The sequence below is a fragment of the Pseudocercospora fijiensis genome (assembly GCF_000340215.1).
Source record: "Pseudocercospora fijiensis CIRAD86 unplaced genomic scaffold MYCFIscaffold_1, whole genome shotgun sequence".
In the NCBI taxonomy this organism is placed as follows: domain Eukaryota; kingdom Fungi; phylum Ascomycota; class Dothideomycetes; order Mycosphaerellales; family Mycosphaerellaceae; genus Pseudocercospora; species Pseudocercospora fijiensis.
This window is the reverse complement of record NW_006921532.1, coordinates 2,865,459-2,885,631: the sequence shown is the minus strand read 5'-3', so window position 1 is coordinate 2,885,631 and position 20,173 is coordinate 2,865,459. Positions and strand designations below refer to the sequence as shown.

General features: G+C 43.2%; 2 protein-coding genes across 2 annotated transcripts; one reads left to right on the top strand and one right to left on the bottom strand.

Annotated features, from left to right (window-relative positions):
• Window positions 1-7,808: 7,808 nt before the first annotated feature.
• Window positions 7,809-8,873, top strand: MYCFIDRAFT_25457 (uncharacterized protein; the record flags this gene model as incomplete). The annotated part of the gene is made up of 1 exon (XM_007921512.1): window positions 7,809-8,873. The coding sequence occupies one exon, from the start codon at window positions 7,809-7,811 to the stop codon at window positions 8,871-8,873; it is 1,065 nt and encodes a 354-aa protein (XP_007919703.1).
• A 174-nt stretch (window positions 8,874-9,047) lies between these two features.
• MYCFIDRAFT_27078 (uncharacterized protein) lies at window positions 9,048-10,366 on the bottom strand (the record flags this gene model as incomplete). The annotated part of the gene is made up of 3 exons (XM_007921604.1): window positions 9,048-9,395; window positions 9,619-9,715; window positions 9,777-10,366. Coding segments are annotated over 3 exons (1,035 nt in total), but the record flags the coding sequence as incomplete, so codon positions are not given.
• Between the last annotated feature and the right edge of the window lie 9,807 nt (window positions 10,367-20,173).

Here is a 20,173-nt window from a genome sequence, read left to right as displayed (position 1 = left end):
CACCCTACTTTACCTTATTTTAAATCGCACCTTACTTTACTTTATTTTTGAAACGCAAATAGTTTACTTTATTGTTTTTCCCCTATTGTTACTCTAATCCGACGGGCCGTACTATATAGGTAAACGGCGTAGCGTAGACGAGGTAAAGTTTGCGTTATAATAAAGTAGAACGCCCTAGTAACGCCCTAAAAATTTTTAGCTGCTATATATATAACAAACTTAATACAATACTAACCTCCCCCTACTCTAGCGAACCTACGACTACGTACGCCCTCTAGTAATATACCGCTACCCCGTCGGCAACTCTATTATATCGAGCGACGCTAGTACGCCCGGCAATATTACTACGATAGTACGCTACCGCCCTTAGAATAACGACTACAGCCCGCCGCCTGTCGCCTTATACGTATACTACTAGGACGAATTGTCCGACCCTAGCTAGACCTAGCTAAAGAAACGCTGCTATAAGTCCCTACTATTCTTCGCCTTCTAAGAGCCTAAATTCGAGCTATATAACGACTACGCTACTACGCTAATAGAAGCAGCGTAGAGACTTAATTATAGTATTCTAGTAGAGTAGGTGCTAGTACTAGTATACCGCAAACTAGACTAGCCGCTATGCGACTACGTCGGCGAGTTTATAAGCGCTAAGATCTAGACGCGAATCTATAATACGCCGATTCTACGAGTTCTCCTTCGTAGACGCGCTACTAAGATCTACCTAATTACGATCGCCGATTTTTTCCTATATAAGCACAGCTCCTATCGCGCCTTTATTACGCGCATCCGCGCGTAGGAGTTACTAGAAGCTAACGTCGGTATAAGCCTTACTAAGGTAGGCGACGCGTTTATTCTAACCTCGAAAGGTAGGTTAGAGGCGAGAATTCGCGTAATAGAAACTACCTACTTTAATAACGAGTATAATCTAGAATAGTACGTCGTAGCGAACGACCCTAAGGCAGAAACGCTCGCGCAAACGTATAACGAGGAGACCGAGTATAACGATGCCCTAGCCCCTATCGACTATAACTCCCTAGTATACGAGAACCCTAACGGCGGCGACAACTCTCTAGTATACGACGACGCTTATAACGATAGCGACTCTCTAGTATACTAAAATGCTAACGATAGCGACGACTTATAGTATAGCGATTAGAACGACGGTAAGCGACTATAATACCTAATCCTAGATAGCGTCGATATAAATAGAGATATTCGAGACGCTATAAAGGTATTAGGCGCCCGCTAGCGTACTACCGCCCTCTTCTATATAACGACGGTAAACGCCGTTAAGGTCGCTATAAAGGAGGATAACAACATTATCGAGCGTGTTATAATAATAGATAAGTTAGCCCGCATAGGACAAATTACGCTCTAACTAGTATACGAACACTAATTCCTTAGCTCGGTATATAAGACTACTTATATAAACGAGTACTTTAAAGAATTTATTAGCGACTTTTACCCTACTCTAGTACCTAGCATAAACCTACGTAGTAGGCTCTAAGCTATATTCGACCGCGTCTAGGGATACTATAGAGGCCCGCTAGTCTTAGGACCGACCCTATTACTCTATACGCTACTATAGACGCGTATAGTAGTAGAGTACGACGCTAACCCCCTAGCTACCGACTAGGACGAGCCTACTAATTATACTAAGCCTACCGATAGCGCCGATCCTACTACCTACGATAAGCCTACTAACGACACTAAGGACAATTAGGACTCTATATAAGCCGATACTAAGAACGCTAACATTTAGGACCTTATATAAGCCGAGGACTATACTAATAACGCTAGCGACGTATCTGCTATCGACGACGCGATAGATACGCCTAAGAGATAAAAGGAGGACGACGATAAGGAAGATACCCTAATAGACGTAAAGGAGGAGGAGTAGCGCCGTAGAGCGGCTAGAGTAGCTAAGATAAATAAGGGTAAGGCGGACAAGGACGACGATTAGGACGACGGCCTAGCTATTATAGATAAGAAGAAGGTACGCCGTAGAGCGGTTAATATAGATAAGAATAAGAACTTCTAGCTCTCTAGTATATAGTATACCGGTATAGAAGACTAGTTAGAGTCGCAGTATTAAGCTAATATAGTAGTACTAATATATAACGCGCTAGGATTTAAGATAATAGATTATATACTACCGATAGGTATCCGCTTATCCGACTTTAAATTAGGAATAATATACCGTAAGGTCGATAATACTACTATCGGCTTAAAGGATCTCGGAAAGTAGTATATATACTCTATCGAGGCATAGGGATATCTACGCTCTAAGCGTAAGCTAATTAGCCCGCCGTACCTATACTATAAGTAGCATCCTAACGGAATATATAAGATTGCCGCTATTGCCTGTCGTACTATACTTATAGGTAGCGGCACCTTCCGCTATAAGGCTCTAGATTAGGTTACCTAGACGCATATCGATAATATAAGCAACTAGGCGATAATTACGACTGCAATGCCGCTAGATATCGAGGGCGAAACTAAGCTAGTTACCTCTTTACGCTAATAGTAGGCGCGGCAGCGGAAGTACTATAAGGACCTAAACTACGACCTATATAAGAAGTAGCTCTAAATTATTTCCCTATCCTACTTTACCTTTAAGGCCGCTACGGTAGAGTAGCTAACGGAGATCGATATCGAGGCAATCCTAGACTACGCTCTTACGAATATATAGGCCTATAATACGACTAACGAAGATAGTATACTAACGGATGTCGCGCTCGACTATTTCCTATATATAGCACATCTCTAGCTATAATTAGGCCGTACGCTAAGCGTAGACCGCGATTAGGTTGCTACCCGCAATAAGAAGGGCCTACTACTAAAAGATATTAAGTATAATTACGCTACGGAGGACGCAGATCCGGTAAAGTTGTACCGCGGACTAGGGTATATAGGTATTATAGGACGATACTAGTCGCTTACCGACAAGCAACGCGCCGACTTATATCTCTACCTACTAGACGAGCTCGCTATAGCCGTTAAGTCTAAGACTCTCGTTAGCACCGTAGCTACTAACGAAGAAGCGCTAGCTACGCCGCAACTATCGGAGAAGCGTAAGACTAAGTCGCGGTACGGCGCCGCCGACGCTAGTACTCTCGCCCTAGCCTCTAAAAGTAAGGGTAAGACCTTCCTCTTACTAAAAGGCAAGGACAAGAACAAGCTACCGAAAATCTAGATAGGCTAACCCTTCGTACGCGCCTTATCCCTACTAGCCTCGGTACCCGCCTCGATACCTATATCCGGAACGCTAAAGCAAGTCTAGTACGTTAGCGTATATAAGACATAAGACAAGAGCGGTAGAACAAAGCGTAAGCAAGCTAGTACTAGCACCGGCGAGACATCTAACTAAAAGAGACGACGCTAATATACAAACTTTATAACTAGCTCTAATACTAAGGCTACGCTAAAGTCGGCTACTAAGAAGACGCGCGCTAAACTAGTAGACTTAGACTAAGGAGAGGAGGATATACTCGAGACGACGAGAACGTATAATACGAATACGAGCGGTAAGGAAAACGAGCAGAAGCGGAAGGAGTATATAAGAAGGGGTTTAGCTAATATAGTACGCTAGCCTTCGTTCTATCGGACGGAGGTACTATTACGGTAGGGACGGTACGCTAGCTAAGCCTAGTATATACTTTCCGTAGAACCGTAGATACTTACCCTAATACTATACTATAGCTAACCTACTAATCGTCCCTTGTATAACACTAAGGTACCTTTAATTAAAACTTTAATTAAAACTTTAAAGCTAAGTCAAAACTTTAAGCCGCCTAAAAGATTAAGCGACTAATAGACTAACTAAGGGTAAAACTATAGAGCTAAGCTAGCTAGGGTCGATCTTGCGGACAATAGGTTACTCCTCGATCTATCTAATCCTTTAAGCGAGGCGAACCTCTACTACTACACTTATAATAGCCTTTACTTATAGAAACTAGATAAGCTGTGTTTTTTCTAAAAAGATAAGATAAGATTAACAATTGAAGGCTGCTAAACCTAACTAATTAGGGCTAGCGAAACTACGAACAATAATAGCCCTCGTAATAATAAGAACAAACCTTCGGAAGCAGACAACCCTCGGAAGCGGATATAGCTAGGTCTTTTAGAGTAGACGCAAAGAACTCGGTACGACATTACGTAGAACGGGGGCAGTGCTATAATACCCCGTATACCTACCTATTATAGTAGGGAAGGTACACTCGTATTATAATTAGTTAATAGTCCTTAACTTTTATAGTTATATATTACTTTATTGTATATAAGGATAGCGTAGTTAGAGTTAGACATTGTATTAGAAGGTAAGGTTTAATATAGTTACATAATCGGTAGTTATACGTTTAATTTAGCGCAGACTAAGCAGCCTATTAGACCTACCAAGTTAGTAGCAATAGAGGTTAAGACTAGAACAAAGACCGGCTACGAGGGCGCGGCCTTTAGAAGGGAAGCGTATATTAGGACTAAAGAGGTTATACGTAATTAGCATGTAACCGGGCTCGAGTAAAGCTAGGGTCTTAATGCCTTAGGCAGGGCTTAGCGCTTAGTAATAGGCCAACTTGCCTACCTTCCTCCCTCTCCTTCTAGCTCTTTATCGAATACTACCTATACCTACTACTACCCTATCTACCTGCTAATATACCCTTCTTATATAGATATACTAGTAAGCCTGCTACTAGAAGGTATATCGAAGGATATAATACCGCTATTTAGTATAGATTAGGCGGACCGCTTTCTAAAGCGCTATAGACTTAGTAAGGTTAAGTCTAAACTAATTAAAGTATAGCAGAAGGAAGCTTACGACCCTTCTACGATAAGGAGCTAGTTTAACCGGTTTAAGGCGATAATAAAGCGACTAGATATAAAGCCGCGGAATGTATAGAATTTCGATAAAACTAGCTTCTAGATTAGAATTAGTAGTAACGAGTATATCGTTATAATAGATACGAAGCGGCGCGCCTAGACCGAATATAATAGTAACCGTACGTATATAACAGTCGTCGAGACCGTAAACGCGTTTAGTAAGGTAGTAGATTATTAGTTAATCGTTAAAGGTATAATAGTCTAAGAACGGTAGGTACCGAAGGAAGGTAAGTCTATTACTACTACTATTGCTACTTCCGAGTCCGAGTCTGCTTCCGAGGCAACGATACCTACTAACTATACTATTAGGCAAGGATAACTTCTTAATTACTATTAACGAGTCTAGATATATAACCGACGATACTATAATACATTATATCCGCTAGTTTAAGCGAAAGACGAGGCCTAAAGATCTAAACGAGTAGAGGGTATTATTATACGATAATTACGGCTCCTACTGCTTTAAGGAATTTATAGCCTTTATAAAGCGGTATAGGATTCAATTATAGGGCCTATAACTATATACTTTACACTTTATATAGCCTTTAGATATAGTCCTATTTTAGGTATATAAGCTAAGGTATAGGCAAGCGGTACTAGAGGCTATATACCGTAGTATTAGTAAATTCGGAATACCTAAGTTTGTTAAGGCACTCTTAGCTATTCGGGCTAAGATATTTACTTTATATAATATAAGGGCGGCATTCTAGAAGACAGGTATATTCCTAATTAATAGGGAGGTCCCTTATAAGTATATTTAAGATTAGTATAGGGCTACTAACTATAATTAGAACTAGTAAGTAATTAAGAGCGAGTTAGTATAGGAAGAAGCCCGATATAATAAATCGCTAGTAATAGCCGATATAGCTTAGTAGGAGTATATCGCATTAGTTAAGCAATAACGTTCCGCGGAGCCTACTATTGTCGATCTAGAAGGCTAGTCGTACGCTAATAGTCGCTACTACCTTAGGGATCTCGAAAACTTAATTACTTAGGGTATACTATCGTTACTATCTCTACTACCTTAGCGAACGCCGACCCCCGAATTACCGTAATAGCTCCTAGGTACTACTACTAGCCCTCGTACGATTAAGGCATCTCGTAGTACTATATAAGCTCGCAAGGACTTCCGACGGTCTTATCTAAAACTAGCCCCGTATAGTATCGATCCTATATTACTATCGTTTAACCTATTTTCTTCGTTATCTATAAAGCGAGTAGAAGAGGCCTATAATATATTAGTTAACGCGGCTATCTATAAAGGTAAAGAATATAAGCGCAAATACTAATCTACGAGTATTATTAAGCGAGCAAAGAAGCGGTAGAAGGAATAGCCTAATCGGCTTATTCGAGTAGGTACTATCGAGGCAAATAAATTACGCTTATAACTTACTTAGCAAGATAAGGATATAGCTAATAATAGGTACTAGAAGATGCTCCGCGAGGCGAAGGGTACTTATAATAGGGCGCGCTACTATCGATTAAAGTATAGTAAGGCCTTCTATATTATATTTAATAATAATAGTAAGACTAAGTAGATAGACGTTAAGTTATAGTCTAACGATAAGCTACTACGATACGTCTTCGATAAGCGCCTTCTTACTACCGATAATACCTCTACCTTAAAGAAGACTAGTAATCTATACGCCGATATTCTTAGTAATTATAAGCGATATACTTATATATCTAAGAACAGCGAAATTATATATATATAGAGCCTAATAATAACACTATATTTACCGACTCGTACCTACGATTACGAAGGTAATAGCGACCTTCTAATATAGACTAATATTAAGAGTAAGCGGCGGTTAAATAGCCTATTCGCGTAAGAGCCTAATACTCGACTCGACTAGTTATAATAAGACGAGGCGCTACTTAATAAAGATACTATATATACTAATATTTAGCCTTACTTAGTATATCCTCGCCGCCGCTATAAGTTAGTATAGCGAAAGCGCTATTTCTACGAGCCTCCGAAGAAAACTAGCCGCTATCGAGGCGAGGTCGCTAGTAGTAATAAGGACAACCCTATTAAGCTAGAAAAGTCTTAGAATAGTAGAGTAAGTATTTAACTATAGCGATAAGAGGTAGAGATAATATAATAGATATATAGACCGACTTCTAAAGTAATTGATTATATAGTTAACGCGAGGTATACGCGGAGGCCGACTATATATCTATTTTAACTATCTACGGTCGCAATTTAGTCGCTATTAAAACGGAAATCTACTGCTTCTTAACCCTAATTGTACCCCTATTCAATTTCCCGGTCTATATACCCTACAATATACTATGGTGTCGAGTTTTACGTGTGGCCTACTAAGAAAAAGCGATTTTACGTATGGCTTGAATCCCCGAGCCCGGGGCGAGGGGTGGAGTGGCTGACGCAACCCCGGATATGTAGCTGCAAGCTCTATCATCCTGAAGCCACCTTTTTTCGCTTGGCACAAGTCGCAGCACACCAGAAGCGCACCGCACCGCACCTGCACTTCAGCGGCAGACCCAACGTGGGACCGGCGCTGCGACGGAAGCGGAATTCCGCTGGCTTCGGAGTTTACCCGAGGAATGTCTTGCCTCGCGATCCCTGCATGGAAAGTCGAGGCTTCCCTCGTCACCGCGAGAACAACTTCTCTAGCTTATGCTTGTTGATGATTGTCGCCATGACCTGCATTGCACTCTGTCACCCGCGCATTACCCTCTCCAACGCAGAAACACGCGACCAAGCAGCGCAGCGCGTACAAAAGGTCGGTACTGTAATCCCGCAACTTTCATCAACGCAACAATCTTTTCTCCTGTCTCCGAGCTGCCGGTGTTTCTATCACACCGCTGCTGCCCACAACCACATTTCGCAGTCTTGAGAGTTGTCACTCCTTTCAAGACCCTCTCCTACATCATCACTTTGACATTCCTCACCAAATTCCTCCAGAATGGTTCGCAAACTTCAGGTCGGCGTCTCAGGCCTCGGCCGCATGGGAGCTCGCCATGCCCTCCACTTCCTCGAGCGAACACCACGAGCGGACCTCGTTGCGGCCTTTGATCCAGATCCGAAAGCAGTAGCGTGGGCACAGCAGCGTCTCTCACCATATGGCACCAAAATCTACACAGATTTCGAAGAGTTCCTCAAGCACCCCGGCCTCGAGGCGGTCGTGGTAGCAGGAATCACGACCCAGCATGCAGCCCAGACAATCCGAGCCATTGAAGCCGAGAAACACGTGCTCTGCGAAAAGCCCCTCTCCACCAGCCTCGCCATCTGCGAGGACGTCCTCCGAGTTGCCCGCACAAAGCCACACCTCAAAGTCCTCTGCGGCTTCTCCCGACGCTTCGACGCCAGCTATCGTGACGCCGCCACACGTATCCAAAACGGCGACATTGGTCGACCCTCCATTCTCCGCTCGCAGACCTGCGACAAGCACCGCAATGACGACTACTTCGTCCAGTACGCCAAATTCAGCGGCGGAATCTTCGTCGATGCCAACATCCACGACATCGATCTCGCCTTGTGGTACTTCGGTCAAGACAGCGTTGTCAAGTCAGTCACAGCAGTAGGCATCAATGCCCGTCTCGCCGATCTTAAGAAGTACGGTGATGTGGACAACGGTATCGCCGTCGTAGAATTCTACGGAAACAAGATCGCCTACTTCTATTCTTCTCGCATGATGGCTGCGGGACAAACCGATACCACGGAGATTATCGGTACTCATGGAAAGATTGTAGTGAATGGAAACCCTCAGAATAACCTTGTCGAACTGCATGAAGGTAATGGCATTCGAAGAGAAGTTCCTCAGACTTATTATGATCGTTTTGAACATGCTTTTGTTACGGAGAGTAACGAGTTTACTGAGGCTGTCCTGGATGATAAGGCTTTGCCGTTTGGATTGCACGGTGCTATTCAGGCCGTGAGGATTGGAGATGCTATGACCAAGAGCTTGAGGACGGGGAGGAAGATTGAGTTTAATGAAATCGGGGAGGAGGAGGTGAAGGCGAGGTTGTAGATGAATGTGATGATGTGTATACTATATGATGGCGTTGGTTCAGAAAAAAAAAGAAGGAACGATATAGATGATAGAGAAGTCGTCTCAATTTCATATATCTCACCGGCGACATGGCAAAAGAAGGATTTGGACTATATCGATGGACATTTGTATATATATATCAGCCGAGGAACATCACCCTCCGTTCCCATTCCTCCCCTCCTCCGAGTCCCAACCCCAAGCACTCTTCAAATTACTCACCGCCATTTCCGTAGGCCAAGCATGCATGCGATCACACTCCTCCAGCACATCAATCAAAGCCTCCTGCTCAGCCCTCTCACTAAACTTATCCCCAGCCATAGTGACAGCCATACTCGCATACGTGAACGCCGGAGCATTGGCCGGACTACTCCTCGCCATACCACAAAGCGCCCTGACATGATGTTTGATTTCCTCGTCCATTTCTCTCAAAGCAGCTGGCCGGACTACTCCTCGCCATACCACAAAGGACTTTGACATGATGTTTGATTTGCTCGTCCATTTCTCTCAAAGCAGCTGCGCGGCCTGGATCGAGACGTGGGATTGAAGGGTTGTAGGATGAGAGGAGGATTCGGGCGAGATGGTGGCATTGGATTCCTGTGGCGTATTCGTCGCCTGTGAACCAGATTTCGGGGAAAATTTGTTAGGAGTTGGTGGGCGGGTGGGTGGGTGGGTTGATGTAGATTGGTGTGAAGGTGAAAGGATGGGAGGTGTGCCATTGGGAGACTTGCGAGGAGATGTATGTGTAGTTTGCGATTGTTTGTGGGGTGTCGGAGAAGCAGAAACGGATTGTGTCGGCGCAGAGGACGACCATGCGGCAGGCCCTGGAAGGTGCTTAGTACTCGGGAGGTGGGGTGGAAGGTAAATTGGGGACGATTTATTTACCAGATGTGCTCCTCTGCTGCTTCGAAGGATCGGTCGATGTTGCGATGTTCTAGAGCCGGGAGGATTGATCTCTGGTTCACGAATGCGACGTACACTTCTTGTCGCAGTACAACCCAGAAAGCTGCTTGTCGAAGTCCGCCGGTGATTGCGGCTCGTTCTTGTGCTGCGATAACTGCTTGGGCGCCGAGAAGATGGCTGTGTTGGTCTGCTGGAACTTGGCCTGACAAGGGCACTTCGTACACTTCAAGGTGCCGCAAGATGATTGTTGATGCGAGTAAGTTCTCATCCAAGATGGCATCTGTGTCGTCGAGCATAGGATTGAGATGCTTCAGGCACTCTTGATGGTGCTTGTTCGAGATCAGTGGATCGTAATCTCCGACTCTACTAAGATGCCGGGCTGAGAGAGCGAAAATGGCATTCATCAGTGTTGGACAAATCGCTGCTCGCTGAGGCACCACGCGGCGGAAATGTCGTAGTGGGTCTGTGAGATTGAAATTTCGAGACAGGTTCTCGACGAAATGCCTTAGCAATCTTGCTTCTTCTTTGTCCTGCAGTGGCCATACTGGAGTGTCGAGATATATCCTTGACAAGGAGCTTCTTACTGTCTTTTTTAATCCAGTATACTCTGCCAACTCGATATCAGCATTCGAGGTGACACCATCGATCGAGGTGTTGGGCGTGCATCCTGTGTGCCAGCTTTCAGCAGGTGGACGGACCAGATTCCTTGGGCTTTCCGATGTCCTCGAGCTGTGGTATGAGCTTTCAAATGTGAATCTTCTTCGCTTGGCCGCAAGTGCTTCAGAAGCTTCTGCCACACGATCCGAAAATGCCTGACTAGCAGGCGACCCACTGGGCTGAGAATGCTTCTCAACGCGCCTCGCCCCTGACCGGGTAAAACCATCATTTGCAAATGCCTGGGTACTCGCCGGCGACGGACGTGCAAAGTTCTGATGGTTGGCTGGCGAAGGCTGCGTTGGTGGCTCTGATGCCGATGCACGTGCAGATTGCGTTCTTTCGAGAGAAGGCTGCTGGTCGACTGACTGTGATGCTGGAGAGAGCTGCGGCCATTTAAATGGAGTCGGGTTCGGGTTGTCCTCGTCTGAATTGTGGTCGTAGATGTTAATGAGCTCTTGCGTCTCGTCCAGGAATGTCAAAGTCCTGGCAGTCTTCACCCGAGTCTGAGACTTTTTAAAGTCATAGTCGTTCTTTGCATCACCACTCCCTTGAGTGTTGGCCACTGATGGGTTCGCTCCATGTCTGAATCGAATATTGTAACCACGAACGCATTCGATCTTTCGAAAAGCTCAGCAAAGGCGTGAATGATATGCTCCCGCTCTCATACCCCAGCCTGTTCGCATCTCACGCAAGCGGGCCCTGCTCATCACACTTCAAATGCCTCAATCGACAATTCTGACTGCGCAATTCGTCTGAGTCAGCAAAATTGTTAGTTTGGCATGTGAAAGCTGTTTGATCAGCCTATCACGTCTAGTTGTATTCACTTACCATCCAGTCTTGGTCCGTGTACTCTTCTGCGCTGTCTTCTCCTTGTTACTAGCCTCAGTCGCCGTAGACATAAGGCCATGCCAGGCTGGGCGGGCATGGAGAGAGGCGAGCGACGAGGGAGGGGCGGAACATATCACCCCTCATCGGCTTTTGAGGCAAGTCAGAAGGCATGGCAAAATTATTATTATTTAGCGAGACGTCTACAGTATCATCGCGGGGAACTTGACTCTGCCGGGGTTTTTGGAAGCGGGTAAATACTCAAATGGGACACATTGGCATAGTAATTACTCGGATGGGACTGGATTAGCAACATTAGCTGGCATTTCGCAAATGGGAAAATTTCGGGACATTGGTATATACATTGGCATAGAAATTACTTAGATAGTAAACATTAGCATAGTAATTACTTAGATAGGAATGTGCTATTTCCGTTTAGAAACCGTAGGAAATCGATTAGGACAAGTTCTATATAAGAAGGGTTATATTAGTAGGTAGATAGGGTAGTAGTCTAGTTATATACTAATTACGTGTAACCTCTTTAGTCCTAATATACGCTTCCCTTCTAAAGGCCGCGCCCTCGTAGCCGGTCTTTATTCTAATCTCAACCTCTATTGCTACTAACTTAGTAGGTCTAATAAGCCGCTTAGCCCGCGCTAAATTAAACACTTAACTACCTAATTATGTAACTATGTTAAACCTTACCTTCTAATACAATGTCTAACTCTAACTGCGCTATCCTTGTATATAATAAAGTAAAGGGATATAAAGCTATAGGAATTAAGGGCTATCGACTAATTACAATACGAGCGCGTCTTCCCTACTATAATAGGTAGACGTACGAGGTATTGTAGCCCTGCCTCCGTTCTAAGTAATGTCGTACCGAGTTCTTTACGTCTACTCCTAAAAGACCTAGCAATGTCCGTTCCGAGGGTTTATCCGTTCCGAGGGTTGTTCTTATTATTATAAGAACTATTACTATTCGTAGTTTTACTAGCCCCAATTAGTTAGGTTTAGCAGCCTTTAAGTATTAACTAATTATATCTTTTTAAAAAAACACAGCTCGTCTAGTTTCTATAGGTAAAGGCTATTATAAGTGCAGTAGTAGAGGTTCGCCTCGCTTAAAGGGTTAGATAGATCGAGGAGTAACCTATTATCCGCAAGATCGACCCCGGCTAGCTTAGCTCTATAGTTTTTGCCTTTAGTTAGTCTATTAGTCGTATAATCTTTAGGCGGCTTAAAGTTTTGACTTAGCCTTAAAGTTTTAATCAAACCTTTAACAGGTTCAATCTTTTAACTTAGTTAGTATAGTGCCTTAGGCTCGTAGTGCAGGTAAGGTTAGTAATAGCAGCGAGTAGGTAATGTCGATAATAGCGGCGCTAGTCGTCTTAGCGCTAACTTTACCTTCTTCTAATTTCCTTCTTTAACTAATAATAACTCGGCAACACCGTTACTAACATAGCTGTGTCCTTCCTTTCTTAAATAGCAATATACTCCGCAACACCGTTACTAATATAGCCGCGCCGGCCGCGCTAATTGCCTAGGCCTCGAGGCCTCGATAGAATAAAGGAATAAGAGGAGGACCCGAGTGCTAAGAGAAGGCCTTGCAGGGCGCATTAGTAAAGAGGTGGATTCCGTAAAAGAGTATGCGATTAGTTAGTGCGCTATAGCGCGCTAGTTAGCACTCGGTACGCGTTTACTATAGTAGTGTAGTCTTATTGTCCTTTGTTACTAATAATTGCTTGTTTCTAATTAGTTAGCTAATAGCACCCTAGGGGTAGCATTGTTCCTACCTATAAGTCCTATTCTAGTAAATAGCCTTGCTATCTTAGGAGGTACTCCTTCTTGCCTTTCCTAGTCCGGTGCTATAGGATACGTTCTACAGACTATAGTTCTTTACTATTAGCTAAGACTTCTTCTAACTTAGTAGGCGCTTTATCGCCTTCGCGTTAATAGTATAGCTTAAGGAGGGATATATAGAAGGTGTTATAGATAGTATAATAGGGTAGAAGCTATAACTAATAGGCCTATATACCCTTCGGTTCTCGGATACGGAATAGGCTAATGTATCTTAGTACGAGCTTAGGCCTTGTTTTGCTATTAGGTAATAGGTGTTTGCGGATACGGAGGTTCTTAGTACTAAGTATAACTATGTTACCTTGTTTAAAGGTTATTAGCGTATAGTGCTTGTTATAGTAGGCCTTCTAGTATTCTTAAGCCTTTGTCAACTTCTCGGCTATCTTAGTATAGATTTCACGCATCTTTTAAACCCTCTTAATAGCCGCTAGTGTTTTAGGGACTTGACGCGCTTCCCTTTCCTTACGCTCGGCCTCGAGCGACAGTAGGTCTTATAGTATAGCAGCGTTCTAGCCCGTTTATTTATACGTGTATGTATTTGTTTACTTATCGTTGCCGCGGCGGTGGAATATAGACCTAACCCGTCTATAGAGTTGAGCTAAAGCTAAAGCTGCGCCGTCTATAGTTAACGTATATCTACGCACTTCCGAGCTATTGCTATTAAAGGTATTAAGAACTTTCGATAGTAATTCGTCTTCTATATTAGAAGTAAGGTCGATAATCTCTATTATCGGCGTATACGAGGTCGGGTAGCGGTTATAGTAGCTTCTATTGCTATAAAAGAATACAGTGTCTTCGATATGTAGACAAGTATTAGTGTTAGAGCTAAAGAGGCTATATGTAATTGGCATGTGATTAGGCCAAGTGAAGCTAGGGTCTTAGTGCCTTAGGCAGGGCTTGGCGCTTAGCGTTAGGCTAACTAGCCTGCCTTCCTCCCTCTCCTCTTAGATCTCTATCGAATACTACCTGTACCTACTACCACCCTATCTACCTACTAAGATAACCCTTCTTATACAGTATTCGATCCACCCTTTAAGGGCAGCAGCTAGATAGTCCTTATTTTAAGCTTTTAGCGGTATAGCTACGAAAAACCATCGATTTAACTATATTACGCCCGAAGAACGGGACCTATACGTACTATTCTACTAAAACAACCGTACTAATTATTAAGCAAGGCCTTCTATACGGCCTATTACACTAAGTTAAGCACATTAGGCCGATACTCGCTAATTCCGCTATATCCGTACTATAAGGGGCCGCAATATATTATTAGTGCTACCCCTTATTACGATAGCCGGTTTATTACGAAGCAATAACAACCGTGCTGCCGCTAGCAGCGCTAGCAATAACAACGCTAGTAGCACAGTACCTGCTAAAGTGCCTACTAAAGCACCTGCTAAAGTACCTGCTAAAGAGCCTGCTACTAGGCCTGCCGAAGAACCTATAGTTCTAGGCGACGATCCAGAATTGCCTATTAACGACATTCTTAACAACATTGTCAATCGACGATATAGCTAACTAGCCTTTAGCCCCTAGCTAGTAGCGAGACTTCAAGAAGCTACCTAAAACAGGCTCGCTGCTCTACGTTAAGAATAACAGCTAAAGGACAACCTCCTCGAAATTCGCCGCCTTTAGGAGGCCCTAACAACTAACACTAAGCCGACAGTAGGGCCTTCCTCACTATTAGTCCTAGTCTAGAAGAAGGATGCTAAACTTAAGGACTGCACCGTATTTAATAGCTCTAGCCGAAAGCAGTACAACGACTATATTCGTAACTGTAAGCTTAACTAGCGCAACGCACTAAGAGCGCTACTAGACGACTATTCCTTAGTCGTATACGCTATATAGTATATTAATAGCGACCCTAAGCGTATATAGGATGACTATTTTAATTCCCTTTACGACTAGACCGCTGTTTAATAGCAGGATTACAAGACTATTATACTAAACACCCTTAGCAACCCTATATTACGCTAGCAGCACGCCTAAGACTAATACCTACGTGCTAAGCAAAAGGCCGACTAAACCTCTCGATCCTTCGAGGCCTATCTAAAGACCCTTAAAGACGATTTGCTACCTAAGACCGACTCTATCTAGATATCTGAGATACGACCTAAACTAAGATAGGAACTAGTCCTTGAATTGGACCGCCGCCGTGTATTCGAACAGGCCAATCTTATACGCATTCAATTCATAGTTAAAGTAGAGACTATAGAGCGTATAGTATAGCTATAGCAACGGTTGGAATCTAAGATACGACTATCTGCTAACCGTAGCTACGGTAGAAACTAAGGAGGTACTCCCTAAACTAACACTGCTAACAATGGAAACAGTAACGACTAACGTAGAAGAGGCAGGGGCCGATACCGCGGTAGAAACCCCTAGCGAGGAAGAGGACAAGGAAGGGGCTTATTTCTATATACCCCTAATCGTTTATCTAATTCTAGTACCAATTCGAGCGGACCTAGCGGTGCCCTAACTAGATACAAGTGCTTCAATTGTGACAGCACCACTTATTTACTAGGCTAATATAATAGGCCTCGAGACTAGGCCCGAGTCGACCGTGCTGCCGCTAAATACCGAAAGCACCTCTTAGCCGCTAATACTACCCCTATTAGCCCTTCTAACTATTCGAAAAAAGAATAAGCGCCGCACTAACTGTTAGCCTTATGCGGCGTAAGACTATCGACATTGTGCTAGCTATTATACGTACCTGTCTTATATCTAGGCGCGATACTAACTATAAGGCAAAGGTTATACTAGACCCCGGAAATTCAGTTAGCGCCCTTATTAACTATCGCTTAGCTAAGCAATTAGACCTTCGACAACTGCCGAAGACTAACCTGCCAACCCTTGCTTGGTTTAATAACGCTCGGCACTTAACCTATAGGGCCTACTATGTTCCTATAGTTCTAAAAGACGACCTCGGAAATAAACGCCTACTGAACTTTACTGCCTACGCGGTAGACATAGACAGCCTCCTATCCGACATTATTATTAGTAACCCTGTTCTTAAGTACTATGCTATAGTTATAGACTTAGGCAGTTAACAATGGCGATTTAGAATCGCTAGGAAGGAGGACATTAAACATATCGATATTAGCGAGTGTCCTAACGATATTAGAGTCCTGTTTATTGGCAACCTAACACTAGCCTCCGCCTTAGCTGATCTAACTGCCGACCTGCTCGGTAGTAATAACGATAAACCTATGCCCCCTAATAGCATAGACCCTAATTAGCTTGCTCGCATACTAGAGCCTATTCGAGAGACCTATATTAATGTATTTAAACACTACTTAGCATCGACATTGCCTATATTCAAAGAGACGGATTATAAGATTAATATTATAGAGGGCAAAGAGGTTCCTTTTAGCCCCCTCTACAACCTTAGTGAACGAGAGCTTGCTATATTGCGTAAGTATCTAGAGGAAAACCTAGCTAATAGCCGGATACGGTATAGTAACAGCCCTGCTAGTGCCCCTATCCTATTCGTACTAAAGAAGGATAGTAGCCTGCGCCTATGTGTTAATTACCGTAGACTTAATGCTGTTACTATTAAAGACCGCTATCTACTTCCGCTTATTAATAAGACTCTCGATCGCCTTTCTAGTGCCTACTACTACACTATATTAGACATTAAGGATGCATACTATCGCATCCGCATCCGTAAGGGCGATGAATAGAAGACAGCCTTTCGCACTCGTTATAGCCATTTTAAGTACTTAGTTATGCTATTTAGGCTAGCTAATGCCCCCGCTACATTCTAGTCCTACATTAATCGGGCCCTATTAGGCCTATTGGATTACCTCTGTATAGTTTACCTAGATAACATCCTAGTTTATATACACTTACCCGACATTGCGGAGCACTAGGCTACAGTCCGTAAGGTGCTCGATCGTCTAAGAACCTATAGCTTATATTGCAAGCCTTCTAAATGCACCTTTGCTACTAAAGAGGTGTTATTCCTTAGCTTCCTTATATCAACTAAGGGTGTTAGGGCTGATCCTAATCGGATCAAAACTATTACTAAATAGCCTGTTCCTACGTTAATTAAGGAGCTATAGTCGTTCCTCGGTTTTGCTAACTTCTATCGCCGATTTATTAAGGGCTATTCGAGGCATATAATGCTACTAACTGAGCTCACCAAAACCAAGGCTAACCCGACTAGAGAGTTTAAATAGACTAACAGAGCACAAGCCGCTTTTGACGGTTTGAAGCGGCGCTTTACTAAAGTCCCCTTGTTGCACTATTTCGTACTAAGCAAACAGATCCGCATTGAGACTAACGCTTTACAGTTTGCTATATCAGCTATTATATTACAACAGGCTAATAACAATTACTAGCACCCGATTGCCTTCTTCTCGAGGAAGATAATTAACGCTAAGCGTCGCTACGAAACCTACGAGTAAGAGCTGCTAGCTATTGTCGAGGCCTTTAAGTATTAGAGGCACTACCTCGATAGGGCTTAATATACAATACAGGTCTATATAGACTATAACAACCTCCGTGGCATTACTAAGGTTACTAGGGTTATAGGTCGATAGGCTAGATAGGCCGTCTACCTCGCCGGGTTCGATTTTGATGTATTATACCGGCTAGGCATAAGTAACCCTACCGATAGCCTATCGAGGCGACCTAATTACGACAGCGAAACCTAACATATTAATTCTTTGTTTCTAACCCTGCAGTATAAGATCGCTATAGCCCGTGTTATTAATAAGCAAGCGTAGGATAAGCGGCTTACCGGACTCCGCGACGGCTTAAAGCATATTAATGCTCTTGCTGTATTAATAGTGCGTATTAAGGCAAGGGCTAAGGACATAGATAGGAGAAGTTATAATAACTCCCTAGTCGATATCGCAATATATAGTAACAGCGATAGCACTAATGTAGTTAATCCGGCTGCTAGTGCTATTAGATGCATATAATACGTACCTCGTTTAATAGCGAGGGTGCTATTAAATAACCTTGCAAATAGGGATAGTTAATCGTTTATAGATGAGCTATTACGGGCTTAGTAGAGGGACGCCTTTGCTACTGAACGTATCGACAAGCTTATAAGTAGGCGAAAGACTCGATCTAGTAAGAGTAACAATTAGTCGATCGATAATAAAGGTCATTTAAAGTTTAAGGGCAGATACTATATCCCCGCTAAATATTCGATCCGACAAGAGCTTCTTAAGCGACACTATAATAGTAAGCTTGCCGGTTACTATAGTATAGAGAGGTCGTACGAGCTACTATCGCGCACATACTACTAGCTAAATAGTAAGCGGGATATAAAGGAATACGTTAACACGTGTGCCGTGTATTAACGTGTTAAGGTACTAAAACATTAGCCTTTTAGCGAGTTGTCCTTATTACCAATCCCTTATAAGCCATTTATAGAGCTTATAATAGACTTTATTATAGGCCTTCTACCTACTAAACGCAGGGGCAGCAAGGACATCTTTAATGCTATCCTTATTGTAGTAGATCGGTTTACTAAAGGCGCTCGATATATCCCGGCACGGAAGGATTAGACTGCTATTAACATAGCAGAGGCTCTATAGAGCAACATCTTCTATACCTATTAGGGGACCCCTAAGGGGATAGTCTCTAACCGGGGCACGATATTCACATCCTATTATTAGAGCGAGATATGCCTACAGCTGAGACTAAAGCATCGGCTATTAATAGCCTTCTATCTACAGACTGACGGTTAAACAGAGAGGCAGAATGCCACCCTGTAGCAGTACCTACGCAGTTATATCAACGAGAACCCTAACGACTAGGTCAACCTCCTACAGCCTACAGAATTCGTATACAACAATAGTGTATACTTATCTACTAAGGTTTCGCTATATATAGCTATAATAGGTTAGAACGCTACTATGCTATAAGACCCCCTATCGCTCGAGGCCGAGCGTAAGGAAAGGGAAGCGCGTTAAGTACCCGAAATACTAGCGGCTATTAAGAGGGTTTAAAAGATGCGAGAGATTTACGCTAAGTTAGCTAACAAACTAGCAAAGGCCTAGGTATATTAGAAGGCCTACTATAACAAACACTATACACTAATAACTTTTAAGTAAGGCGATATAGTTATACTGAGCACTAAGAACCTCCGTATCCGCAAACACCTATTACCTAACGGAAAAACAAGGCCTAAGCTCGTACTAAGATACATTAGTCTATTCCGCATTCGAGAAGTTAAGGGCTCCTTCGCGTAGGCCTATTAGTTGTAGCTTCCTCCTTATTACACTATCTATAATACCTTCTATATATCCCTCCTTAAGCTATATTACCTACGCGAGGGGGATAAAGCCCCTACTAAATACGAAGACATACTAGCGGATAGTGAAGAGCTATAGTCTATAGAACGTATCCTAAAGCACCGGACTAGGCAAGGCAAGAAGGAGTACCTACTAAGATAGTAAGGCTATTCACTAGAATGGGACTTATAGGAAGCTAAAGACTCCTTTGAGGATATAACCGAGTTGTTAGATAAGTATTAGACTAGCGTAAAGAACAAGAAGAAGGCTAAAAGCTTATAATGTTACTACTAAGGCCTAGGATCAATACTACCCCTAGGGTACTATTAGCTAACTAATTAGAAGCAAGCAATTGTTAGCAACAAAGGACAATAAGACTATACTACTATAGTAAACGCGCACCGAGTATCAATAAGCGCGCTACGACGCGTTAACTAATTGCCTACTCTTTTAAGGATTCTACCTCTTTACTAACGCGCCCTATAGGTCCCCCTCTTGTTTCCTCATTCCGTCGAGGCCTTAAGGCCTAGGCAATCGGCGTAGCCGGCGCGGCTATATTAGTAACAGTGTTGCGGGGTATATTATTGTTTAAGAAAGGAAGGACACCGCTATGTTAGTAACGGTATTGCCGAGTTGTTATTAGTTAAAGGAGGTAAAGTTAGCGCTAAGACGACTAGCGCTACTATTGTTAACATTACTTACTGTTGTCGCTACGCCTGCAGACACAACCTTACCTACACTACGAGCCTAAGGCACCTTTAATTAAAACTTTAATCAAAGCTTAAGCCT